The 22,602-nt window shown below is 41.0% G+C and overlaps 1 protein-coding gene across 1 annotated transcript in view; it reads right to left on the reverse strand.

The window, feature by feature from the left end:
• Nucleotides 1–21,973, reverse strand: part of BRWD3 (bromodomain and WD repeat domain containing 3) — an 83,873-nt gene extending 61,900 nt beyond the window's left edge. Inside the window, exons 1-7 of the mRNA XM_065411275.1 lie at nucleotides 21,937–21,973; nucleotides 21,797–21,855; nucleotides 21,628–21,657; nucleotides 21,235–21,294; nucleotides 13,365–13,515; nucleotides 10,435–10,533; nucleotides 25–185 (exon numbers count right to left, since the gene is read on the reverse strand). Coding sequence (XP_065267347.1) covers nucleotides 25–185; nucleotides 10,435–10,533; nucleotides 13,365–13,515; nucleotides 21,235–21,294; nucleotides 21,628–21,657; nucleotides 21,797–21,855; nucleotides 21,937–21,973 — 597 coding nt within the window. The remainder of the gene's footprint in view (nucleotides 1–24; nucleotides 186–10,434; nucleotides 10,534–13,364; nucleotides 13,516–21,234; nucleotides 21,295–21,627; nucleotides 21,658–21,796; nucleotides 21,856–21,936) is intronic.
• Between the last annotated feature and the right edge of the window lie 629 nt (nucleotides 21,974–22,602).

Here is a 22,602-nt window from a genome sequence, read left to right on the forward strand (position 1 = left end):
AGATATTACAATTTTTAAACTCACTGTGAAAATTCGTCTCCCACTGCGGTCAAATGCTACACAATATACAGATGATAAGTGCCCCAGAATCCTCTTGTGCATCTTCATATGTTGGTAGTTGGATGATGGGAACAAATGGTTGAAGCGTCCATATCCAGTTAATTGCTTGGCAGAAATTATATTTACTGGGAAAAAAAATACATAATCATCTCCTAAGACCTTGTTTGGCCTGGGTTTTAATTTAAATATATCACATTTAGTAGGAAAGTATGATTCTACAGCTTTTTAAGACTGACTCTCCCATTTCTTACATATATCTGTACATCATCTAGTATTATGGAACCCCAATCCTGATTGAGGCTTCCGAGGGTTATGCCAATGCAAATAATAAGAATAACAGCTCGCACTGGCAAAAATTAAGGAAAAAAATAAAAATAAAGTCAGTGTCTTTTTAATCAGACCACGGGGGGGGGGGGGGGGGGGCAGGGGGTAGAAGGGGGCTGCAGACCACAACTACAATCCTTTCTATGCTTCTCATATTTAACCATCCTTCTAAGAAACAGCTTAGTTGTGTTATTAAGCAAAAATTAATCATATAGAAATAGCAAAGAGAAACAAGAATGAACAAAATCAAACCCAGATAAATGAAAAGTGGAGAACTGGAAGGAGGAACTTAAGATAAATTTTTAGCTGTATCACCACCATTGGCTTTCTGAGAAGAATAAGAAAGAGTCAATGGTAAAAAATGAAGCATCTGTGTTTAACGCTGTAGGCAAGTCAACATGTAATTCATCAATAAAAATGAACAACACTAAAGCATCAAACATGGAGAATTTCCCAACCCTTAACTTACATTCTGTAGATAAGAGAAAAATTCCTGAAGATCAACAAAGAGTGCAAAAGTGATCTTTGTACATGTGCAAACGGGAGCACTTACAATGTCTCTCTTGCACATTTTAAGAACCTACCACCTTGAAGCAGAATGGATGCTCCTATTTTTAATTTTTAAAATTACCACATTCAATAAATTGCTTTTAACACAAACACTAAAACAGTAGCAAGAAGCAATTTTCAAAGTGGGTGCCGTTATTTAAAAATAAGGTATGATTTGATGTAATTGAAGTACGTGATGGAGAATAAAAGAATATGGTGATAGAGAATACTATGATTACCCTCTGAACGGGCTTGGGCTACTTTTCACAAGTGAAAAGAGCTACCTCCAGGACCCAATAAAAGGGTTTCTCCACATACATTCCCCACAGCCTACAGAGGAGGAGCACAGGGCCATTTTCCAGATGGAATCTCTGTTGCTCAGTTTCCTTAAGTAACTTGGGGGGGGGGGGAAAAAAAAAAAAGACGACATGGGAAATCTGTGGTACAACTGAGAACATAGCCCTGATCTAAGAGGCATTAGCCCCACAGCCTATCCCCTAGATCAGTGGTTCTCAACCAGAGGTACACGTACCCCTGGGGATATTCAGACATCGTTCAGGGGATACATCCAATTCATCAGGATATTCGCCTAGTTTTACAAGAGGCGACATAAAAAGCATTAGTAAAGTCAGTACAAACTAAAATTTCATATAGACAATGACTTGTTTATACTGCTTCATATACTATACACTGAAATGTAGGTACAATATTTATATTCCAATTGATTTATTTTATAATTATATGGTAAAAATGAGAAAGTAAGCAATTTTTCAGTAATAGTGTGCTGCAACACTTTTGTATTTTTATGTCTGATTTTGTGAGCAAGTAGTTATTTAAATACGTTGAAACTTGAGGTATGCAAGACAAATCAGACACCTGAAAGGGGTACAGTAGTCTGGAAAGGTTGGGAGCCACTGCCCTAGATCAGGGCCTCTCACACAAAATTACTTAAAATCTTTTTTTTTAGACCAACTAATAACACTTTGGTAGAGTACCGCAAGTTCTATGTACATAAAATGCTAAATAAATAAAAAGCACTATTATTAGGCTTCCCCCCCCAGATGAGGTAACTAAGGAACAAGAGGGTGAGTGACTTGGCTGGGAAGCACTGTGGCCTAATAGAACAGGCACTGGCTGTAGAATCAAACAGTGATCAGAGTTCCAATCCTGGGTTTGGTGCTTTATTTGCTATTGCTTTCAGTATATTTTCTAAACCAACATTCAGGACCCCATACTCAATTGGTGTCTATCAGCATAGGCAAACTTATACCAGCTAAAGGTCTGGTTATCACAGCATCGATAGGGTTTTGTTGTGCATACATGGCTAATGGCTTTGTAAAGAGCTCCCAACAGGACGCTGTGGCCAAAAGGATGCATAAACAGGTGAATCTCAAGTAGAAGTAGAGAGGTTATTTTACCCCTGTATTTGGTAATGGTGTGACTACTGCTAGAATACTATATCCAGTTCTGGTGTTCACAATTCAAGAATGATGTGGATAAATTGGAGAGGGTTCAGAGAACAGCCATGAAAATAATTAAATGATTAGAAAACGTGCCTTATAGTGACAGACTCAAGGAGCTTGGGGGGGGGGGTGGGGGGGGACGACACACTTGATTATAGTCTATAAGTATTTACAGAGGGAGTAAATATTTGACAATGGATTTTCAAACTAGCAGAGAAAGGCATAACACGATCCCATGGCTGGAAGTTAAAGCTAGAAAAAAATCAGATTGGAAATAAGACACACATTTTTAACAGTGACTTTAATTAACCATTGGAACAAATTTACCACGGGCTGAGGTGAATTCGCCATCACTGACAATTTTAAAAATCAAGATTGTATGTTTTTCTAAAAGATATGCTCTACTAATTATTTTGGGGGAGTTTAAGGCCTGTATTATATAGGAGGTCAGACTAGATGATCACAGCGGTCCCTTCCAGCCTTGGAATCTATGGTCTACAATGCAATTAAAGACCCATGGCTGGCCTGTATCAGCTGGCTCATGCTAAGGGGCTGTTTAATTGCCGTGTAGCTGTTTGGGTGCAGGCTACAGCCTGAGCTCTAGGACACTGCAAGGTGGGAGGCTGCCAGAGCCCAAGCCCAAATGTCTACACTGCAATGAAACCTCCCCTTAACGTGAGCCCTATGAGCCTGCGTCAGCTGGCATGAGCCAGCCGTGGGTTTTTAATTGCAGCGTAGACATATCCTATGAATTTAAGCTTATCTTATCAACTGAACGTTGAAGGACGAAGGTCTCCTCTGTAGCCACTATTAGCACCTCTCACTCCTTTAGTTTAATAATCTGGTGAACTGTTTGTCCCATTTATAATTTGTTTTTAATTTTATCATCCTTTAGCTACATACACAAAAGATTATGAAGGATTTTTATGAAACCTGGGGGGGGGGGGGGGTGTGGAGGGGACACATCATTTCAGAAGCCAATTAAGGTTGCCAACTGACTAGTTGGTCCAATAAAAGATATTCCTCACCCACCTTGTCTCGCTATACGTTCTGGGACCAACACAGCTACAACAACACTGCATACAACAATATATATACACACCTATCACATCATTTACAAATCCCAAGCACATAGAAGCAAGGTAATAAAGATAAACTGCCCAGACAACAAAAACATTGTTTTCAAGTATAAAGAAATATTTATTTCATATCAGACACAATTTTTTTCCAGATGAGTAGTGTTTGACATTAGTAATGAAAAATGGTATTCATTTTATTTCAGTTATCTATAGTAAGTGCACATTACACACAGTGATCAGCCTCAAATACAAGTCCACAATATAAGTAACATAATTTTACCGTCCATCAACTTACACTTTTCCTATTAAAATGTATATTCAACTTTCTTCTCAGGAAACAGTTAGTACTATGCCAAAATATTAACTGATATTTTCCATTTAACTGTCCCTGAGAACATTGTGTTTATTATGTAGGCAGTGTAAGAATTATGTCCTTAACTATTTGTGTATCTTTTTTCCCCATTACAGTAGTGCATAGAGGTTCTATTGCGCTAGGTTCTGTACATACATAGGAAGGGCTTGCCTACACACAGTTTTTGTACTATTTTAACTAGATCAGTTTCTAAACCTATATAGTCAAAGCAGGACAACCCCCTAGTGTGGACACAGTCATAACAGTATAAAGGTGTAGTCCTTTAACCTCGACCACTCTTACTTGCTTTTCAGTGCTTGGGTTTTGTAAATGATACAATAGGCAACAACGTATTTGCCCTTTAGCAATTTCAAACAGTTTTGCACCAGAGTTTTGTTTTTGGAACATAAATGTTTAAAAGATTTAAGAGTAGCATGAACCAGGAAGGTTCACATACATGTCAAAATATGCTAAAAAAACACTATCTTCCCTGTATTATAAATTCCACAACCCTTTTCTCACCGTGTTATTAATTTTAAAATTAAATACACCAGAAACCCTATTTTAAGAAAAGTAGTACATGGTTTATTTTGTTAGGCTAAAATTTTCAAAAGCATCTATGTGACTTATTTTGAAAATGTTAGCACCATCCCCTCCCCTCCCCTCCCCCACATTTGCTATATACAATATCAGGGAAATTTTCAAAAACACAAAAAGCAGTAAGGTGCTGAACTCCAGTTGAAAGTCAATGGCAATCTGGCATCTATCTCCACGCTTATAATCCTAGGTTTATTCTCAGGTTTGCAATTGGCTCACACCTTGACCACGTGAAAGCCCCTTTAACTTCTCTCTGCGTCCACTTCCTCCATGTGTAAAATGGAGATACTATTACTTCCCTACTTTAAGTGGATGATTATAAAACTTAAATATATTCATGTTTGTAGAGTACTTGGATATCTTTGAATAGAAAGTGCTAAAGAAATATCAAGTATTATTGTACCATTAAGCAAAAAGAAGATGGTTAGCAAATTTGAAGCGTTCGCACACTGGATTCCCATTTTTTTTAAAAAGCAGCCAACATTAACACAAGCATACCACACACACAAAAATTAGGCTGCGATTGGTTTTCTATATTCTTATATTTCAGTGAATTACTGCTTTCAGATAAATTGCAAACAAAAATATGCAATCCCAGCTCTCACATCTTTCAGTGGAAGATTAAAACAAGTTTAGATATAACAAGGAATTGCACGCATGCGCAAACACAAACTCTCCAAAAAGCCTTTCTGAAGGCTGGTTCCTTTAGTACAATGATGTTACTGTACTCATAATGCCTAAAACTTTAAAACTGGGATTCCCACACAGAGAATTAGCAACATGCCAGCCCTAAGAAATTTTAGCAACATATTTCACTAGTTGCTTTACTTCATGCTACATTGGGCATAACAGCAGCCAAATAGTCTATCTGACCACAATTATTTTCTCCTGGGAGGACCTTTTTAAACTGTATTTCCATGTAGCAACCCCCTCATAGGATGGGCTCTCTCTAACTGCAGATGGCATGATGGACAGAACATAAGCACATCCAGTTCACCCTTTAAAAAAAAAAAAAAAAAAAAAAAAAAAAAGTGCTTCCTTAGAGTGTTCTTCTTGGGCAAGAGCTTAATTTCTAGCTGCTTAAATGATTCATCACTTAGACATATAGGTGCCAGCAAATCTTCTTGTTATTTACTACCATTTGCAGCCATAATATTAATTTACACATTGGGATCCATGCTCCCAAAAATATCAATTGTTTGATGCCACAGATAACCTGAGTTATTCTCCCCTCAGGAAGGAGAGGATTCTTCTCTCAGAGAAGGAATCCAGAATGCATCTTCCCTTGTGCATGAAGCTTGTAGATCCATGGAGAATTTATACTCCAACTCAGAGATGTTGGGACATCCCAAGGGGAAGCCAACCCATCTGTTGAATGTCCTAGCTCTCCTCTCCCACCCAAAGGCAGCACAGCTAGCTCTATGGCTGTGCTGACACTGAATTCCCTGATCCACAGGGTATATTAACCCTCCTCACCTTATCAAGGAACAGCATTAACTTTGGATGAACTTTCCATCTGAAAAATCTGCCTATAAACTAGAGGAGCATGCTTTAGGTGTGGCTGTTCTCCTGCTTTTCCCTGACAGCTAGCTCCACCCCCTCAGTGCATAGATATACACACACACACACACACACACACACACACACTCTTACATTACTCCAATTCCCAGACAAAAATACGTAAACTAGAGTCCAAGCCATGAACACACGTTAGTAACTTAAGTGTAAAATTCCCAACAAGCATGTTATTTAAATAAAACACAATTTAAAAAAAAAAAAATACAAACCCAAGAAATTGAGAGTTAACGGCTGAAACACAAAAATCTGAAAACAGAGAAACAGTTGCTCAATTGTACAAATGCTTGAACTACTTTAGATCCCTTCCTTATGGGTGGAGAACTGAAAACGTGAGCCACAGAACATGAATGCCAATGTCAGCACCATATATACATGTCTCCAATACTAGGTGTGGTGCTTTGTCACCACATTAATATTTGTTCTTTTCATGTAAGCACTGTAATTTCCTAATCTGGCCAGATGGAGTTGTATATGGAGACATGAAACCTGCATGGCTAGCTAGCACAATCAGAAGGCCTGATTTAGCAAGGAGACTAGGAACAACACATACAAGGGAATTGAGCTCTGAGTTGGGGAATAATTGCCTTCAGTACATTATTTGTATAGTGAAATATTTATGAAATATTTTTGTGGACTGTGCATATGGCCAAAAAAAGGAGCTGAACTTGGCACAGCTACTGTAAGAATAGAGCATTGTAGCCTTCGTAGTCATTGATATGACAAAGTTCTTTTTATATGGATAGGTAGTTTCCCCAGACACATCCTCCTCCTGTCCCAAAGAGTTTCCTAACACACTCAGTCTGTGTAGAAGCACACAACTGCACTGCATACCAGTACTCTTACTGCATTTCCTCCCCAAGCTCTCCTAGTTGTAGGTTGAGTGTTTGTTGGAGGGGGAAGAAATGATGATCATTCCCAACCTTACCTCACTCCCCACAAATCCCCTGACCTGGAGGGAAAGGATCTAGGTACTGTGCAGCACACAACCTAAGGATGAGGAGATAACCATGAGCAGTCCAATAGAAGTAGCATCATATCGGTTAGTAAATTTTTGCATACTCAAGTCCTTAGTTAAGTTACTACTGAAGTCAATATTACTCACTGAGGGGAAAATATCAGACACTTTTACACCTGCTATTTCTGCCCTTTGCTTATTTATCTATCTTCAAGTGTAAATCATTTGTATGCACAACCACAATAATTTCATAAACAAACCAAACAATTATGTGCCTATGTTACTGGAAAAATTACACTTAAAGCAACATTAGGCTTCAGAATTAACTTATTATTTAAAAGATCTGTGAAGTACCCCAGTTCACTTTGAGCTGTTTCCCGCTGTCTAAGACAGAAATACATGAGTTCACATTTGGAAGGCTCTCTTCTCAAGCATACCCACTAGAATGTTATTTTTATATATATATATATTATATATAAAAAAAAAATAGGGGGATGTGGCGGGAAAGGGGAATTTGTTAATTTTAAGATGAAATGTTTATTCTGCAGCATCTCCACCTGTCACAGCGGCAATCAGGAGTTTAACATTTCTGGTTTAAATATTTACCTGCTTGTTTACCAGAATTCAACCCATTCTACAAAATATGTAACACTGACACTTATCTTGCCTTCTAAGCAACAAGATTTTTAACTATTTAAATATTAAGAATGGCAGATTACTCAATGAATGCTCCGAGAACAGCATTATAAGTTTGCTTGGTACTTAACAAACATACAATAAGACATCTTTAAAAACCTTACAGCCTATCATACCCAAGACAACCTATTATATACAAGAGGAGACTTCGGACAACAGTTCAGAAATGGAAGGAGTAGGAATTGTTGTGAAATCATATCCCAAAGTGACCATATAGTTCAACTATAACCAAGTTTTAGGGAGTGTGTTTTTTACATATACCTGTACACTAAGTTTCCTGTCTCCCCTAACTGCAGTTATGCATACATATGGAAAGCAGAAAAGACCCTTTAAGTTGTAACCATACATATTAATATTTATACAATAAATGAAAATGTACATAACAGCTGCTTCTACCATCACAGTTTTATCTTGGTGGGTTCAGAAGTGACAAGAGATGAAGCAGTAAGGATGCAAAGAATTATTAACCATAAAAAACAGAAAACTATTCTGCTCTTTACCATCGTAAAGTCATTTTACAACTGTTATGTCACAGAGGTAACACATAGCTCTTTCACATAACAGCCATGAAAAAAACAGATCAAACTTTTGAGCCTAACTATAATTAACGAATGGTAATACAAATTATCCAAAACAAGCTGCATTTTGATTGGCTGAATCACCTAATTAAGGTTGTGATCCAGAATCCTTTACATATGTATAACTTCTATTTCCATCAATAAGAGTTGTATGTTAATGATTAAGATCAGACCATTAACAGTCCATTAACACAACTGTTGCTTTATCATTACTAGGCTAGTTTAAAAGAATAAATGGAGAGAAGTAATCATGTAATACAAAGCCATAATCCCTTTGTGACCTCTAACTATCAGGATCACACGAGTTATTAGCCAACAGAAGGAAAATTTACAAGTGTTACATTGTTGCATATTATTTGTCAGGATATTAGAGAGACAAGGCGGTGAGGTGATATCTTGTATTGGACCAACTTCTGTTGGTGAGAGAGAAGCTTTCGAGTTTACACAGAGCTCTTCTTCAAGTGTAAACTCGAAAGCATCTCTCTCTCTCCCACCAACAGAGGTTGGTCCAATACAAGATATCACCTCACTGCCTTGTCTCATTATTACTACTATTCTGTCATTCTGTTACTTATGTAACACACATCTTGTGCAGAGTGACACTGACGGGGTCTCGGTCACAATGCTGAACCAAGTAAGTTGTGTTAGTTTCATTCCCAGCAAATGTTGATTTTAGGAAATAAAGGAGGAAAAAGGTTGAGACTGAGACCAGAAACATAAAAAATGGAATGGGGACAGTAGGAACAAAAAATAAGCATCCTCAACATGAAGAAGAAAATCAAAATAATCCCAGATGGGAGGGTCCTAGCTTTGGACCCTAGCTTTGGGTAGAGGATAGAGAAACCCACTAAGAAGGTGAAGGGGAAAATTTCCAAAAAGGCTAAGGCAGGGATAGCAGGAAGAAAGAGACAAAAAAGAAAAAACTCAATTTTTTTTGGATATTTTAAATTAACAGCAATAATTGGACTGGATGCTAAAGAAACTTAGAAAATCTTCCCTGTTTCATTTGTCAACTTGCTCTATTTGAGAGAAGTGAGGGTGACAGCAAACAGATTCCTCAGTAGACAACAAAAAAGTGTGCATGTGTGTGCCCATCTGAAAAATAAAATAATAAAATAACAAAGAAGGTGTACGCAGAGGGCAGCTGCTTGTCCCCCGGCAAGCCATCAAGTTGGTTTCTTTGCTGTAACAATGGCTAGTTTAAGTTTTAGCCCTTGTCTACAGGACAGAGTTTTTTTTTCAGCACAGACTAACGGTGAATGTAAATCCATGTAGTTATATCACAATAAGAGTGTCCACATTAGGGTTTGTATTGGTATAAGCATTCCTTTCATTATTTTAGTTTATTTTAAATCACTTGGGAAGGTGTTTGTACTAAACCAACAAAAGGAATGTTTATATCAGAATAAAAGCATCTTCACGGGGGGGGGGGGGAATACCAATATAACTATAGCTGTATACCTAATAAAGCACTCTGATGTAGAAAAGGGCTTAAACAGTTCAATGCCTACATGTCTTATAGTTATGGTGGGAATCACCAGTTGGTGCTATTATACATAGTCTTACAAGTTATTTTTCCTTAACATGTGTGCGCTGTTCAGACTGACACAATGCGCTTGGGTTCTTAGTTTTGTGATTCAATTTCTTTTTGAGGGAGCTGTGACAAGCAGTTCGCTCTGTCTTAATCTCTCTAATCAATCCTTGAGGCAGAAGTGTTCCCCAAGAACCAAGCACTGGTGTTTTGGCTGAGATTCCTGGAAGAAGGAATTGCCTGTATGCTGTTTCTGACCAACTCTGTTGAAAAGACTGTCATATATAGGTTACATAAACAAGAACATATCCAGATTTCATATCACTGATTTCTCCTCCAAAGGGATGCTAACAAGTCAGGCTCTGACATCCACCACCACTTGGCAGAGGGGCAAGAATATAATTTATGTATATTCAGGCATGCGCGCATGCACACACAGATTTAAAAATGAGAAAGCAAGAGAGCATATGAAAAAAAGACTTATGGAAGAAGCAAAACACTTGTAGAATAAATTAAAAGCTTTGGGGATGAGTTCATCTTGAAACTCATCAAAAAATGTAAATGAAAACCTAAAGTAGCATCTGGATTAATAACAAAAGTTTCAATTGAAAAAGCTAATAAAGATATGAATAAAATTCAAAACACTTTATATTTTAATGGGATATTACTTACCCACATTTGGTGGCTTCCCATAATTTACAGGTAGTTCGGGAGGTCGGCCTCTGTGAAGAGCTGCAAATGCAGATCCCTTCCATAGCGTATGCCTGCAGTCTAGATCAATGAAATTAACAGTTTATCAAAAAAAATAAAAAAGCTGCAGAGGTGGGTTCTGCATTCAACTGACCTATTTGTCCAAATACTGATAACACCAAAAACTCAACAGTCCCTGACTTTCTAGTATGCCCTGGCTACAGAGAATCACAGTTTTCATAAAATGCAGCTGAATCATTTTAAAGAGTCAGATTTCAGACAAACTAATGATGATGAACCTCTGATTTGTATGTACTATGTGATAAAGTCTTAGAAACATTTTCAAATTCTCTCTTTATTTACTTGGCTTTTCAGGTTTAGAAAGTCTAAATTTGATGGGGGGGGGGGGACTGCGAGAGTGTAGGAGTACATGTAATTACCAGTGTAATAACAACATTTAATAAACTTCACATGAGGAAGGAACCCTAAAAATTAAAAATCTCAACTTTTCATCTTAATTTGCATTAAGAAAGTCCCAGTGTATTATACATTTGGGAGAAAGTACACACAAATACTTTATACGTGGGATGGGAGTGAGTAAGATTTTTGTTTTAATAAATCTGGTTTCCTTTAATTGGTGGTAATGTGCTTTCCACATTCTCTCTCTTTTAAAACATTGTTTTTAAAATTAAGGCCATTTTCTTTTAAGGTTCGCCAGCTACTTTGCTGCCAGTTGGCCTCAGACAGCCTTCCCTCTAATGGAAACAATAGTGCATTTTCTGAGCCTTCTCAAAGTGCCTCGGAAATCAGAGCTGGGCATTTTCCATTAGTGGCCATCTGGAAGGAGAGAAATGATCTTCTATGATGAGGAAGGGCTGTGGAGCAGAAGGCTAATGCCACTGACGGATAGACTCATGCATCACCATTGAATCTATGAACACGGAGTGTCCAAATCCAGGCAGAACCCTGATGGAATATTTAAGTACAACCCAAATTCTACTATAGCTTTCTCTTATTGTAATACTTATATATAGAAGTGCAACTTAAGCTTTCTAGAACAAAGGTGTGAGCTCTCTATTTTCTGTCACTATCTAGACTACTCAAGTGCAACTTTAAAAGATCCATAAAAATGTCATTCTGGAAAGAACAACTACTTCTTAGAACAAAGATATTGTTTACCCACCAAGTGGCACAAGGCCAATATACTTTCTCTATACAGAAAGTCAAATACATACAAATTCATCACATTGATCTTCAAGTTATCCTATATCTCTGACTGACTCATCTGAGCTCTGCCCAGTAATCATCTGCCCTGGAATTTATTCTAACATTTAAACTGGAATAGGGGTTTGCAAACAGCCATTGTTTTTTTGTTTGTTTTATCAATCTGCCACAGAAATGTTTTCTTCTTCTCCATCACATTACACCTGCCAAGGGCCCACATCAGGCAAGATTAAGCCCTGGTCTTGCGGCAGCTTTTCTGTACCTAAAAATGGCACAATTTTAAAGTGATACCCCATGGTTTAGCAGGGCTCCCCTCAGGCACAACATCCAAATGAAAGAGGAGACTCCCAGCTTCCCAGTGGGACCCAGCATTCCCTTGTAGGAACAGATGCAGCTCTTCAAGTTTTATGACATTTTTAGATAGAAGAAAAAGGTATTACATGTTATCTTTACAGCTGTCTTACATTTATTCATTTCTTCTCCTTCTAAGTGTTACACAGTTACATTCAAAGTAAAGTATCTGGCAATGAACATTCAAAACTAAGTACCTAGTTTTACATGAACAGGGATATTAAACACTGTTTCAGCAACATCTTTTAAAATAACTGAATATTTCTAAAATATTTTTTCTGTACCACATATGCATAGAGAGACTAAAAGCTGGTATGGAATAAAGGTTTTATGGACACTTGCTTGGGATGACCTGCATAGTGCTGAGTGGCAATGTGTATCCTCTCCCAAGAAAAGCTCTCTCTCATAGGTTATTGTATGTTGAACTATAGCACCTTAAATTTACAAGTATATGGTGGGGTTTGGATGCTGAGTTTGGGTTTATGGTTTGGGTTTTTTCACGACATATTAAAGTAACCTAAAGTCTGGGATATAATTAACAAATTGCTGGCAACATCTCAAGTCTCCCATTCTTCAGGATAACAATAGCTGATGGCTTACAAGCAAAGCAATGGCCCCTATGTCCAGTTTGGATATTGCACACATCCCTCTTCTACACCTCCTACCAACTTTAGGCTATGTCTACACTACAGACCTTACAGTGGCACAGATGTACTGCTGCAGCTGCACTCCTATAAGATCTCCCATTTAAGCCACTCTACGACAACATAGTGCTGTCTACAGTGGCGCTTTTGTTGGTGAAACTTATGTCGGTTGGGAGGATTTTTTTTCCACACCCCTGACCGACAAAAGTGCTACTGTAGACATAGCCTCAGACCAGTGCGCCTTTTGCAGGTGCTGTTTAGGGGCAATGGGTTTTTTGCAACATTGTACTGTCAGAACTCCAAGTGTAAACACAGCTATATTGATATAAAAAGGCTTTTGCCAGTACAGCATATTTTGCTTCTAGAACCAACATAAGCCTCATCAGTGAATGCACTTTTTTGCCAGTATAAGCTGCATCTACACTTGGAGGGTTTGCCATTATAGCTATACTGTACCAGCAAACCTTTTCTAGCTTAATCCTGGCCTTAGAGAAGGCCCAACTTTCTCCTAGTGGTTGTGTTTTAGCAATTCTGCAACTAGAACGTAGAAACTGACCATGGAAAGTAGCATGAGGAGTGCTCACACAAGTATGCAAACGCCTCAGACACCAAACTTAAAAGATACTTTGCATTAAATATTAATCATTCGTAACTGTTTAAATTAGTTGTGATTACGTGGACTTTAAATCTTACCTTTTGCTGCCCTTAGCAAAGATTGCCGTCCTACACCTAGTAAAGTCTGCACTCCAAGAACACTCTGTGGGATCTCTTTGTCTAAGAGGGGTCCAATTCTCTCACAGATTTTCAGAAGATAGTCTGGAGGGATGTGTGTATTGGCTGCCACCTAAACACATGAAACACCACACAGCATTTTTATTTTTCCTTAAATTGGAGGTAGGGATAGAAAAAAAAATATTTCTTTCCTCTTCATCTGAGCTTTTTTCATTTAACATTTATTCAGTTCATATTTAAATATCCAAGTACACAGACAAGCAAAAACAATTTTTTTTAAAACTCAATATGAATTATACCCAGTATATCTAAGTATCAGAGGGGTAGCCATGTTAGTCTGGATCTGTAAAAAGCAACGAAGAGTCTTGTGGCACCTTACAGACTAACAGACGTATTGGAGCATAAGCTTTCGTGGGTGAATACCCAGTATATCTAAGAGAATCCTGTAAATACCTTGGACATTAAGAAAATTGACCAGTAAGGTCGTGCCAATAGCCAACTCAATAGCTTGTATTATAGTTTCAAGTATTACATGATGACTTTGAAATTCTGAAAGCCAGAGAGGAAGAAACATAAATCCCCCAAACCTCAGTGTTTTCAATGGAGTACTTTGAGTAAGCAGAGGGCAGTTTGGGGAATCATTTTCTATTTCACCACACCAGTTTATTCTTTTCACATAAAGTATCTACTACTCAGCTAAGAAACTATGGCCTTCCTCACTTGCCAGATATTTTAACCCCATACGGTTGTTACAAACATGTTCCATTTAAAACTAAACAATAGGGGGTGGGGGGAAAAACCTGAAAACATTACAATAGCTGCAAGGTCTGTCTGCTCAGTTTTCAGCTGTTGTGAATGGGTGCCATTAAGACCTGACATTAACTGAGCTAACTCCATACCCATGGGGTGTAAGATTCAAGTCTCCCATCATAAGAAAATGGTCTGCATTCTTCTTCAGTATTGCCCTTTCCTAGATAAAGATAGCCTATTTCCCAGTACAAAAACAAGCAAATCACTTCTTCATTAGCCAGTATGAATAGCAAGCAAGTAGCAGCTGGCCATCTGAAATTTCCTAAGCCAGTCTTTTTTTTGGCTATTTCTAATAAATTTCATTTAAAATTCAGTGTTAAGATTTTCAGTTTAAATTGTTCTTCCAACACAGAACACACAGTTGCTTCCACCTCCTTTTTATGGTCAACATCAAGGGAACATTCATAATTACATACTGAAGATTTGAAAACTAGAAAATATACTGTATCACTAATAGCTATCTTACGCTCCGAGTACCTTTCCCAGGCCTGAAAAAGAGCTCTGTGTAAGCTTCTCTCTTTCACCAACAGAAGTTGGTCTAATAAAAGATATCACTTCACCCACATCATCTCACATCCTGGGACCAACAGTACTACTATAACACTGCAAGCATATATAGGTTATATCCCACATGCTCTGATGCGATGAAGAAATTTTCATCAGCTAAAATGAGTCTATGGAAGAAGAGCTCTGTGTAACCTCAAAAGTTTGTCTCTCACACCAAGAGAAGTCAAGTCAATAAAAAGTATTATCTCACTCACCTTGTCCCGCTATATTGTAATCTGTCTTTTCATTTCACCAAACAGCAGACCTAACTACTTATTACTAAAGTACGGCCAGAAGTTCTGGCATTGCATCCATTGCAAAGAAGCGATATGCGCGCGCAGAGCACTCGCATTCCAACCGGAGTAGTTTGTCAGGTGGATTATTACGACATTAGGATTCAAAATGGTCAATAGCAGTAGTATTATCCTGGCACAACAACATGATAAGTCACATCCTCTACAATACACTTCCACAAGTAACATCAACAGGCCAATGAAAAAGGAGGATTTTCTAACGACAAATACAACGTTATACTTTATTAAAAGCAAATAAAATGCTTCTCATTCAACTATGAGAGGGGTCAGAAAATCAGGCCCTTCAGTGCCACCTGAGCAACCATTGCTTCTCAAAAGGAAAAGTAGCACTCAGAGAAACCAACAATAATTCCAATAATGCTGAGCTCTCCCAAAGATTCTGGATTTAATAGCAAGATGAGACTCATGGAAGAGGTCATCAATATAGCCACAGGCAATATACTTAAGGATTTAAAGAGCAAACAGAACTGATTAAAGTGAATCTGTCACTTCATAAGCAGCCAAGATGAAGAACACTGTGTGAATGTAATATGACCATGATTGCCCAAACTAGTCAGCAAACAAGTTGCTGCAAGCAATGAAGAAGAGCAGCTGGAACCAGTGCTAGAAGGGAGCTTCAACTATCAAGCCTCACAATCACAAGAGTATATTGTATTATGGTGACCCTTAACAGAACAATTAAGTCAAAAGTTACTAATTTCTTAACATTGTTCACTGTCTGTAAAATAGGCCCCTCAATAAATGGGAAAAAAAGAAAATGAGTCTTCATGACAGCTTTTATCCACAAGCAAGACTTCTTTCTTCCCAGAGATGGAGAGTAGATAGCTCCAACATATCCATTTGGCAAACTCATTCATATTAGAGACTGACTTTGCAGAGTTGTGGTGCAGGAACTAATAACTTACATCTCATTAGCATATTTATCAGATCCCACTTTCTTCTTTGAAGTGATCTCACCAGTCTCATATGAATTTAATAAGGAGCTAGCACAGCATCTTGAGACACCCTGCATACCAAATTCCTTGTGGACGGACAGTTGTCATCAACGATAGATTTCTCCCCTCTAGATATGACTTTCACCCAAACCCAGTTTCCCTCAGCTGCCAAAGCAACAGCCAATGGTCAACCTTATCAAAAAGCAACCAAGTCTAGAAGGACCCAAATAGATAACTGACCGTTATATAAGGTAAGCAGGAAGTTACTCAAGACCCTGATGAGTGGAGTTTCAACTCACAAGGAAGTTCAGAATCTGGAACTCACCCAGGATGTCACTGGTATTCAAATGCACCTGTGGCTGAAAAGCCACCATCCACTCAACTACCTTCTCTAAAAATGAAAGGTTTGAGAATGGATTACAAGCACCCTATTATCAAGCAATGTTGTTATTTTGAGATGAGGCAAACTGACTTATGTACAAGGATTTCCAATGCCTTCTCCCTTGCTAGAACTGGCATTGACAATGTCAATCAATAATGGCCCCACAATCTCACAACTACTTTTAAGTAACTTAGATAGACAAGGTAAGAACTTGGGACCCAGTCCTACAATCTGATCCATACTGGCAGAGCCTTTCATTGGTATGAAGTCCCACTGAATTAATGCCTACATCGATCAGACTGCAGGATCAGTATCCAAAACCAGTAGGTCTCAGGGAACCCAGGAAACCATGTACACATCTTCAGCAGACAGACCAAGATGGGCCTAATGAAATAAGACAGCACATCAGAAACCAGGACACAGCCAATCCATTTTAAATGCAACGAACAAAATCTGTAAAAGTAGTGAGCTAGAGGCAAGCCAGCTGGGATAATTAGCCTGCACAACTACCAAGCAGGTGTGTTCACTAGACCTCTCCCAATCCAAACTTCAAATTATTGATTGTCAATGAACTCTAAGCACGTTGAGTGTTTCTGAATGCTAGCGTAGACACAGGCTGTAACAAACACATGGGAGCATCCACATTAGCCTTTACAAACACGCCAGAGGTAGCTCAAAAGTTCATTGGCTATCAATAGTTCAAGGTTAAAAAAAAGTCTAGTGAAGGCAAGCGTTTAGAGTGGGGTAGCAAATTATTTTTTGTCAAGGTCCAAATTTCTTGGTCAAGATATAATCACGGTCCACACTCCAGAGGAAAGAAAAAAAACCACAACACTAATTATAGGTAAATAAAAAGATTTCGGGGTCCGTTCAAAAGCGCCTGGTGGTCCAGATTTGGCCCACAATCCGCCTATTGACTATCCCTGCTAGAGTTTACTTAGTTGCTCACGTTGCATATGCAAGCAGCTGCATGGCATTAGTCACAGCACTTGTGTAAAAGTGCCCAAAATTGTTGTTTCCCCCGCCCCCATCTTTTCAACGAAGAGTAATACACATACACACTTGGCCAGAAATCTCTACAGTTTTTTGTTCAGTAAGTATGTTTAAAATTCTTATTTGCCCTTAAGCACATTTTAAATAACACTTCTTATGTCCCATATTATCTGACATTTAAGTACAAGACCAGGTCCAAACAGAATAGGAACACAGAGAAATCGTCACAGAAATTCAGAAGATTTTGGATAGAACACACAGGTTTGAGCAGATTGGAGGCAAGAATTAACCAGAGTTCTCTTATCCCTGTTAATTATATTCTCATTGTTAATTATACAGAATCAGAGGGCAACTTTTTTTTCTAAAATTCAACAAAGGAAACCCTGTTTTTAAAATGTACTTTTAAAAATTGCTTACGGCTACCGTTAAAAACAAAATTATAAACAGAGGGAAAGTCTACAAAGCAGGTTTTTAGATATATCCCTGGTCACTTCCCAAAAGCCAAATATTTAGTCAGACTGTATAAAACACTGAGTTTGTTAAAACCTGTTGAATTCAAGCTCCTGACTATCATTTAGGAGAAAAGCTTCTTTTGTGAAAGATGTATAACAACCCCTTCTCTATTCAAATGAGGGACAAGATCTCTAGAGAATCCTGCAGCAAGAACGAGGGAAATCAAGACTTGCTAGTCTTTTTTTTTTTTTTTAAGATTTGGAAAAGACAGGAAAAAAATAAAGAAAAAATAGAAGAGGCCTCTCTTTATACACCATAGGAACAAGCAAAAATAAAAGTTCTTCCTTTGCAATTCACCTATCTGCCTTCTCTATGTTATCAATATTGGCATCAGCATGAAGGAGCAGTGATGCTGCAACCTTTTAAAGAGAGGTTTTTAACTCAGTGTGTAAGTGATTGGTAAGGAGTGGTAAACTGCATCTCCAAGATCCCCAATTACATTTCCAAGAAAGACTATTAAAATGAATTTCATCGTGACCTGGGCACCTCATGATGGTGGCATTGTTCTGCACAATACCTTCAAATGTCTGACTCCCCCCATAACACTTGAGGCCAGACAAGTAGTCCAAATATACATAGTCACGTACATTCAAGAATCCAGACATCGAGTATATCAAACCCTGAATGATGATGGCTGGAGAAAAGCCATTCCTCCAACATCCTCAGGTGAGATAAAGCTTTATTCAGGGAACTGATAGAAAAGGCTAGCAGGAAAGAAAATGAACAACATGAAGGCAGCCATAACAGAGAGCTACAAACACACAATATTTAATTTATACTCCTTTACTCTACTGTAACCCACCTTAACTAGTTACGTAATATTAACACAAAATGCAAATGAGGGAAATTTCCTGCCTGTTTTAAAGTCAGAAAGCAAAACCTTTTAATTATCTATTAAAATATAGAAATCACAACCACTTCCAAACAATTCCAAAACCTTGTTTTTTCCTCAGCTTTTTTCCCCCCCACCTGATTTTTATTGTCTTCATTTTACTGGTACAAGGTTAAAGTTTTAAATAATTTTATGTGGCCTCAAAAAATGCCATTAGATAAACAAACAAGATAATCCAGAGGTGCCCCAATGTGCTCCAGAAAGTGTGGATGGATTTAATAACATAAAGAACAAAAATGCAAAGATTAATGTTTCTGTTGAAGCAAATGCCATATATGCCTGAAATCAGATTCGGTCTCCCCTACTGTTGGCGTTCCTCTCAGGTGACAGATATAATCGCAGAGCAAACATGAAATAACCTAGCAGCTAGATATTTGGTTCCCTAGAAAAAAAAATATTGCACTGAAGTTTTATTCACCACAGTACTTACTCCCTTCCCTTTCTTTCAGTTTAAATATCAGGCCGGGCTACCATCTGACAGAGGTTAGATGGAGCATGATATTCTCCTTCAACTCTCCATAGCTTAGAGAAAAGAAAAACCACAAGGTATGGATGCCGCAAGTCTCCTCTGTAAGGGGGACTTCCCATTTTTTAGTTTAACTTCAAAGTTACTGTTCCAGGGGACACTGCCACATGAAAAACTTATTATTCAGTCAATAACAATGTAGTAAAGTTTGAGCAATACCATGTCACCCTTCCACACAATCATTATAATTTGTGGGGTGGGAAGGGAAACAAGTGCTTATCTTCAGTTTCTGATAGACAGGCAGGGCAAGTCAAGATCATATGCGTGCAAAATACGGGTGTTGTGAAAATTAATAAGAATGATTTAACGTCATTCTGAACTGCAAAGTCCTATATTGGTGCCAAGCTTTATTGTATGTAACTCTTGGTAACTTTAAAAGCGCGGAGCCGGGGGGTGATTTGTACCCTCCAAAGACAATGAAAACCAACTCATTTCTTCCAGTCTTTGCTGCTTCCATATAGAACCACCACAACTTCATATACTGTCAGCAGGAACTGCAGATGCCCGCGACCTCTGAAAATTAGACTTCGAGTGTCTCCAGGTGCCTAAAGCCCAAGTACTTCATCTGCAGTCAACAGGGGCTTCAGGTGCCACCCCTTCTGAAGATCAGGCCCAGAGAGTCTCCAGGGGCCTAAAGGCCATATGTTGCTTCACTGCAGAGGGGAGCCAACATCTCGAGAAACGAGTCACTCTCTCTGATTGCCTTGTGTCTCTGCACATGGAATCTCTGGATTTGCTAACTATAATATGAAACATTTCATATTTTTACTACACATTCCTGAAACATTTAAGTGACCTTGTGCAGGATTTATTGTTTAAATAAGGCAGTCAATTACATCAGTGTGGTGTGATGGATTGAACATAGGCCAGGAGCCAGGAACCCTTGAATCATAATACTGTCTCTGTCCAGTGACTTCCTGTGTGTCACTTAAACAATTAACCTGCCTTTTAGTTTCCCTCTTGCAAACGGCAGGTGCTTGTGTCTTACTTCACAGGGGACATTCTGAGGATGTTAAAAAGCTATTGCAGTATCTTATGTTATCAACTCTCTTTACCTTACCAGTAACATTGGATTTCAGGGAAGTTCTTTCAGTTCTAATAATCTATTTTCTTGTTACTATATTTTGTTTACATTTGGCATTTCCTCTCATCTGGGACAAGAGCAATCAATGCAGAGTTTCATTTGTTGATTGATGGTTTCACATACAAGTTCTTAGTGTTGGCTGTGACGGCTGGGTTTCCAGCACTGCAGGGGAATGTTTACTTGTTGTTTTTAATGGGGGGGGGGGAAACTATTTATATTGAATTGTTTTTAAAAGTGGAAATATCACTGTAGTGGGTAGGTTTGCTAAAAGGTTTATTTAGACCCCATTTAAAGGTGACAGTGTGTGTCAGTGCTTTGAAATCCTAGAAGGCCAAAGAAGTGCTGCTGGTATTGTCACCATTAATGACGAGGGGTCCACAGCTCACAGGGTTATTACTCAGCTGCAGTAAGTGACCCTTGGGCTCCAGCTGCCCCCTGGCTGCCCCGCAGCCTCCCACTGTGCCAGGGCCATGGTGTCCTCCCCGCCCCCCCACGTAGAAACACTGGCCCTGTCCTCAGTTCCCGTATTTTGGAGTTGCAGCCAATCAGAAGGCAGCTTCCATTCCCAAACACGGAACTACAGCTTGTTAAGCGTTATGCCATTCGCCAGGCTCCCCCCAGCTCTTTCTCGTGCCCTCAAATAACCCTCCACAACAGGCACCTCGCTCGCAGCCTCCCGCACACACGCGCCGGGGGCAGTAACTCCCCCCACACCCCCAGTGACCGGCGAGGCGGCCGCCCCCCGCCCCACCCCGGGGCTCAGCGCTCACCCCACGGTGGGGAGCGGCAGCCGGGCGGGGGAACTTACGGGGAAGTTGGAGCGAAACTTCACTCACCAGATCCTCGAAGCTCCTCCGGTGCTCCTTGCCCTGCCAGTCCAGGCGGCGGGGGATCAGCTGCGGCAGGGGAGGGGGCAGTCAGCGCAGGCACGGCATCTCCCGCACCCTCCCCCCGCAACCCCCTTCCCAGCCAGCCCTGCCCCGCGCCCCGGCTGCTCCACGGCCCGGCCCCAGGCGGGGGGCGCGCGGGGGCCGGGAGGGGGCTGATCCTTACCCCGCTCCTAGGCCCTGCCCACCCCCGCACGGGTAGCACCTGGAGAGGCGCCCGCCGCAGGCCACCCCCCGACCGCTCCCCGCTGCTGCCCGAAGGGTCTCCAAGAGCCGCAGGGGGCCCCACTGCGGGACCGGGCGACTCCCACCTGCCCGCCCGCCCCAGCCCGTAGCCCCTACCTGGTGCGCCTCCAGCTCCTCCACCAGCACCTGGGGAGAGACACAAAGGACGTGAGTCCGGCACCCACCAAGCGAGCGGCGGCTCCGCCGCCCCATCCGCCCAACCCCGTCCCCCCGCTGGCCCCGGCGGCGGGGCCGGGCCGGCCGGAGCCCCGCGCTGGCCGCTCACCTGGGCGGATTTCCTGCAGGGTCCGGACTGCAGGAACCGGGCGATCAGGTAGTAGAGCTCTGCGGAGAAGAAGGGGACGCGGTTACAAGGGGGACACCCGTCAGGGAGCGCCGCCCGCCTCCCCCCGCAGCGATACCCACCGGCTTCCAGCTGGGTCGGGGCGGCCGCTGTCGCCATCCTCCTCCAGAGGCCCGAGGGGGGGACAGGGGCGGATCGTACCCGGGGGGAGCCGCTCCTACTGCGGCCGATCCCCCATGGAGCTGCTCCGGTGCGTGTCCGCCGCGCTCGTCGCTGTCTCGCTCGCTCTCGGGTTCATTGCATCTCGTTTCGCCCCATAGATATCCCGGCCCGAGGCAGCCGCCGAGCAGGGTGTAGCGCTACCGCCCGCCGCTAGGGGGCGGTCGTCCAGGCAGGGGAAACCCCAAGCGGAAGGAAGGACGGACGGACTCGGGGGACGTGCTGAGACAGCGGGACGACGCTCTGATACGAGTCTTCCGGAAACTCGGTGATGCCGCGGCCCTGTGCGGCTTCCGGGTCTGCGTCCTGCGCGCTGTGACTTGGTCCCTCCCCCCGCGGGGGGCGATGCTGAGGCCCGCCATTGTAACCCCTGGCACACAGCGCCCCCTGCCCGCCGGCTGCCCTGTGGCCGGCTGATGTACTGCCCGGACGGCCGTCCTCGCGCTGGGCCTCCTCGACCGCGCCCAGCCAGGAGATCGGGCTGAGCCGCCCCAGCGCAGCCTGACCGAGCTGCCAGTGAAACCCGGTTCGGAATCCTGGGGCCGGCTGCACCCAGGGGAGGCGGATGC

This window comes from Emys orbicularis, chromosome 9, assembly GCF_028017835.1.
Source record: "Emys orbicularis isolate rEmyOrb1 chromosome 9, rEmyOrb1.hap1, whole genome shotgun sequence".
In the NCBI taxonomy this organism is placed as follows: Eukaryota; Metazoa; Chordata; order Testudines; family Emydidae; genus Emys; species Emys orbicularis.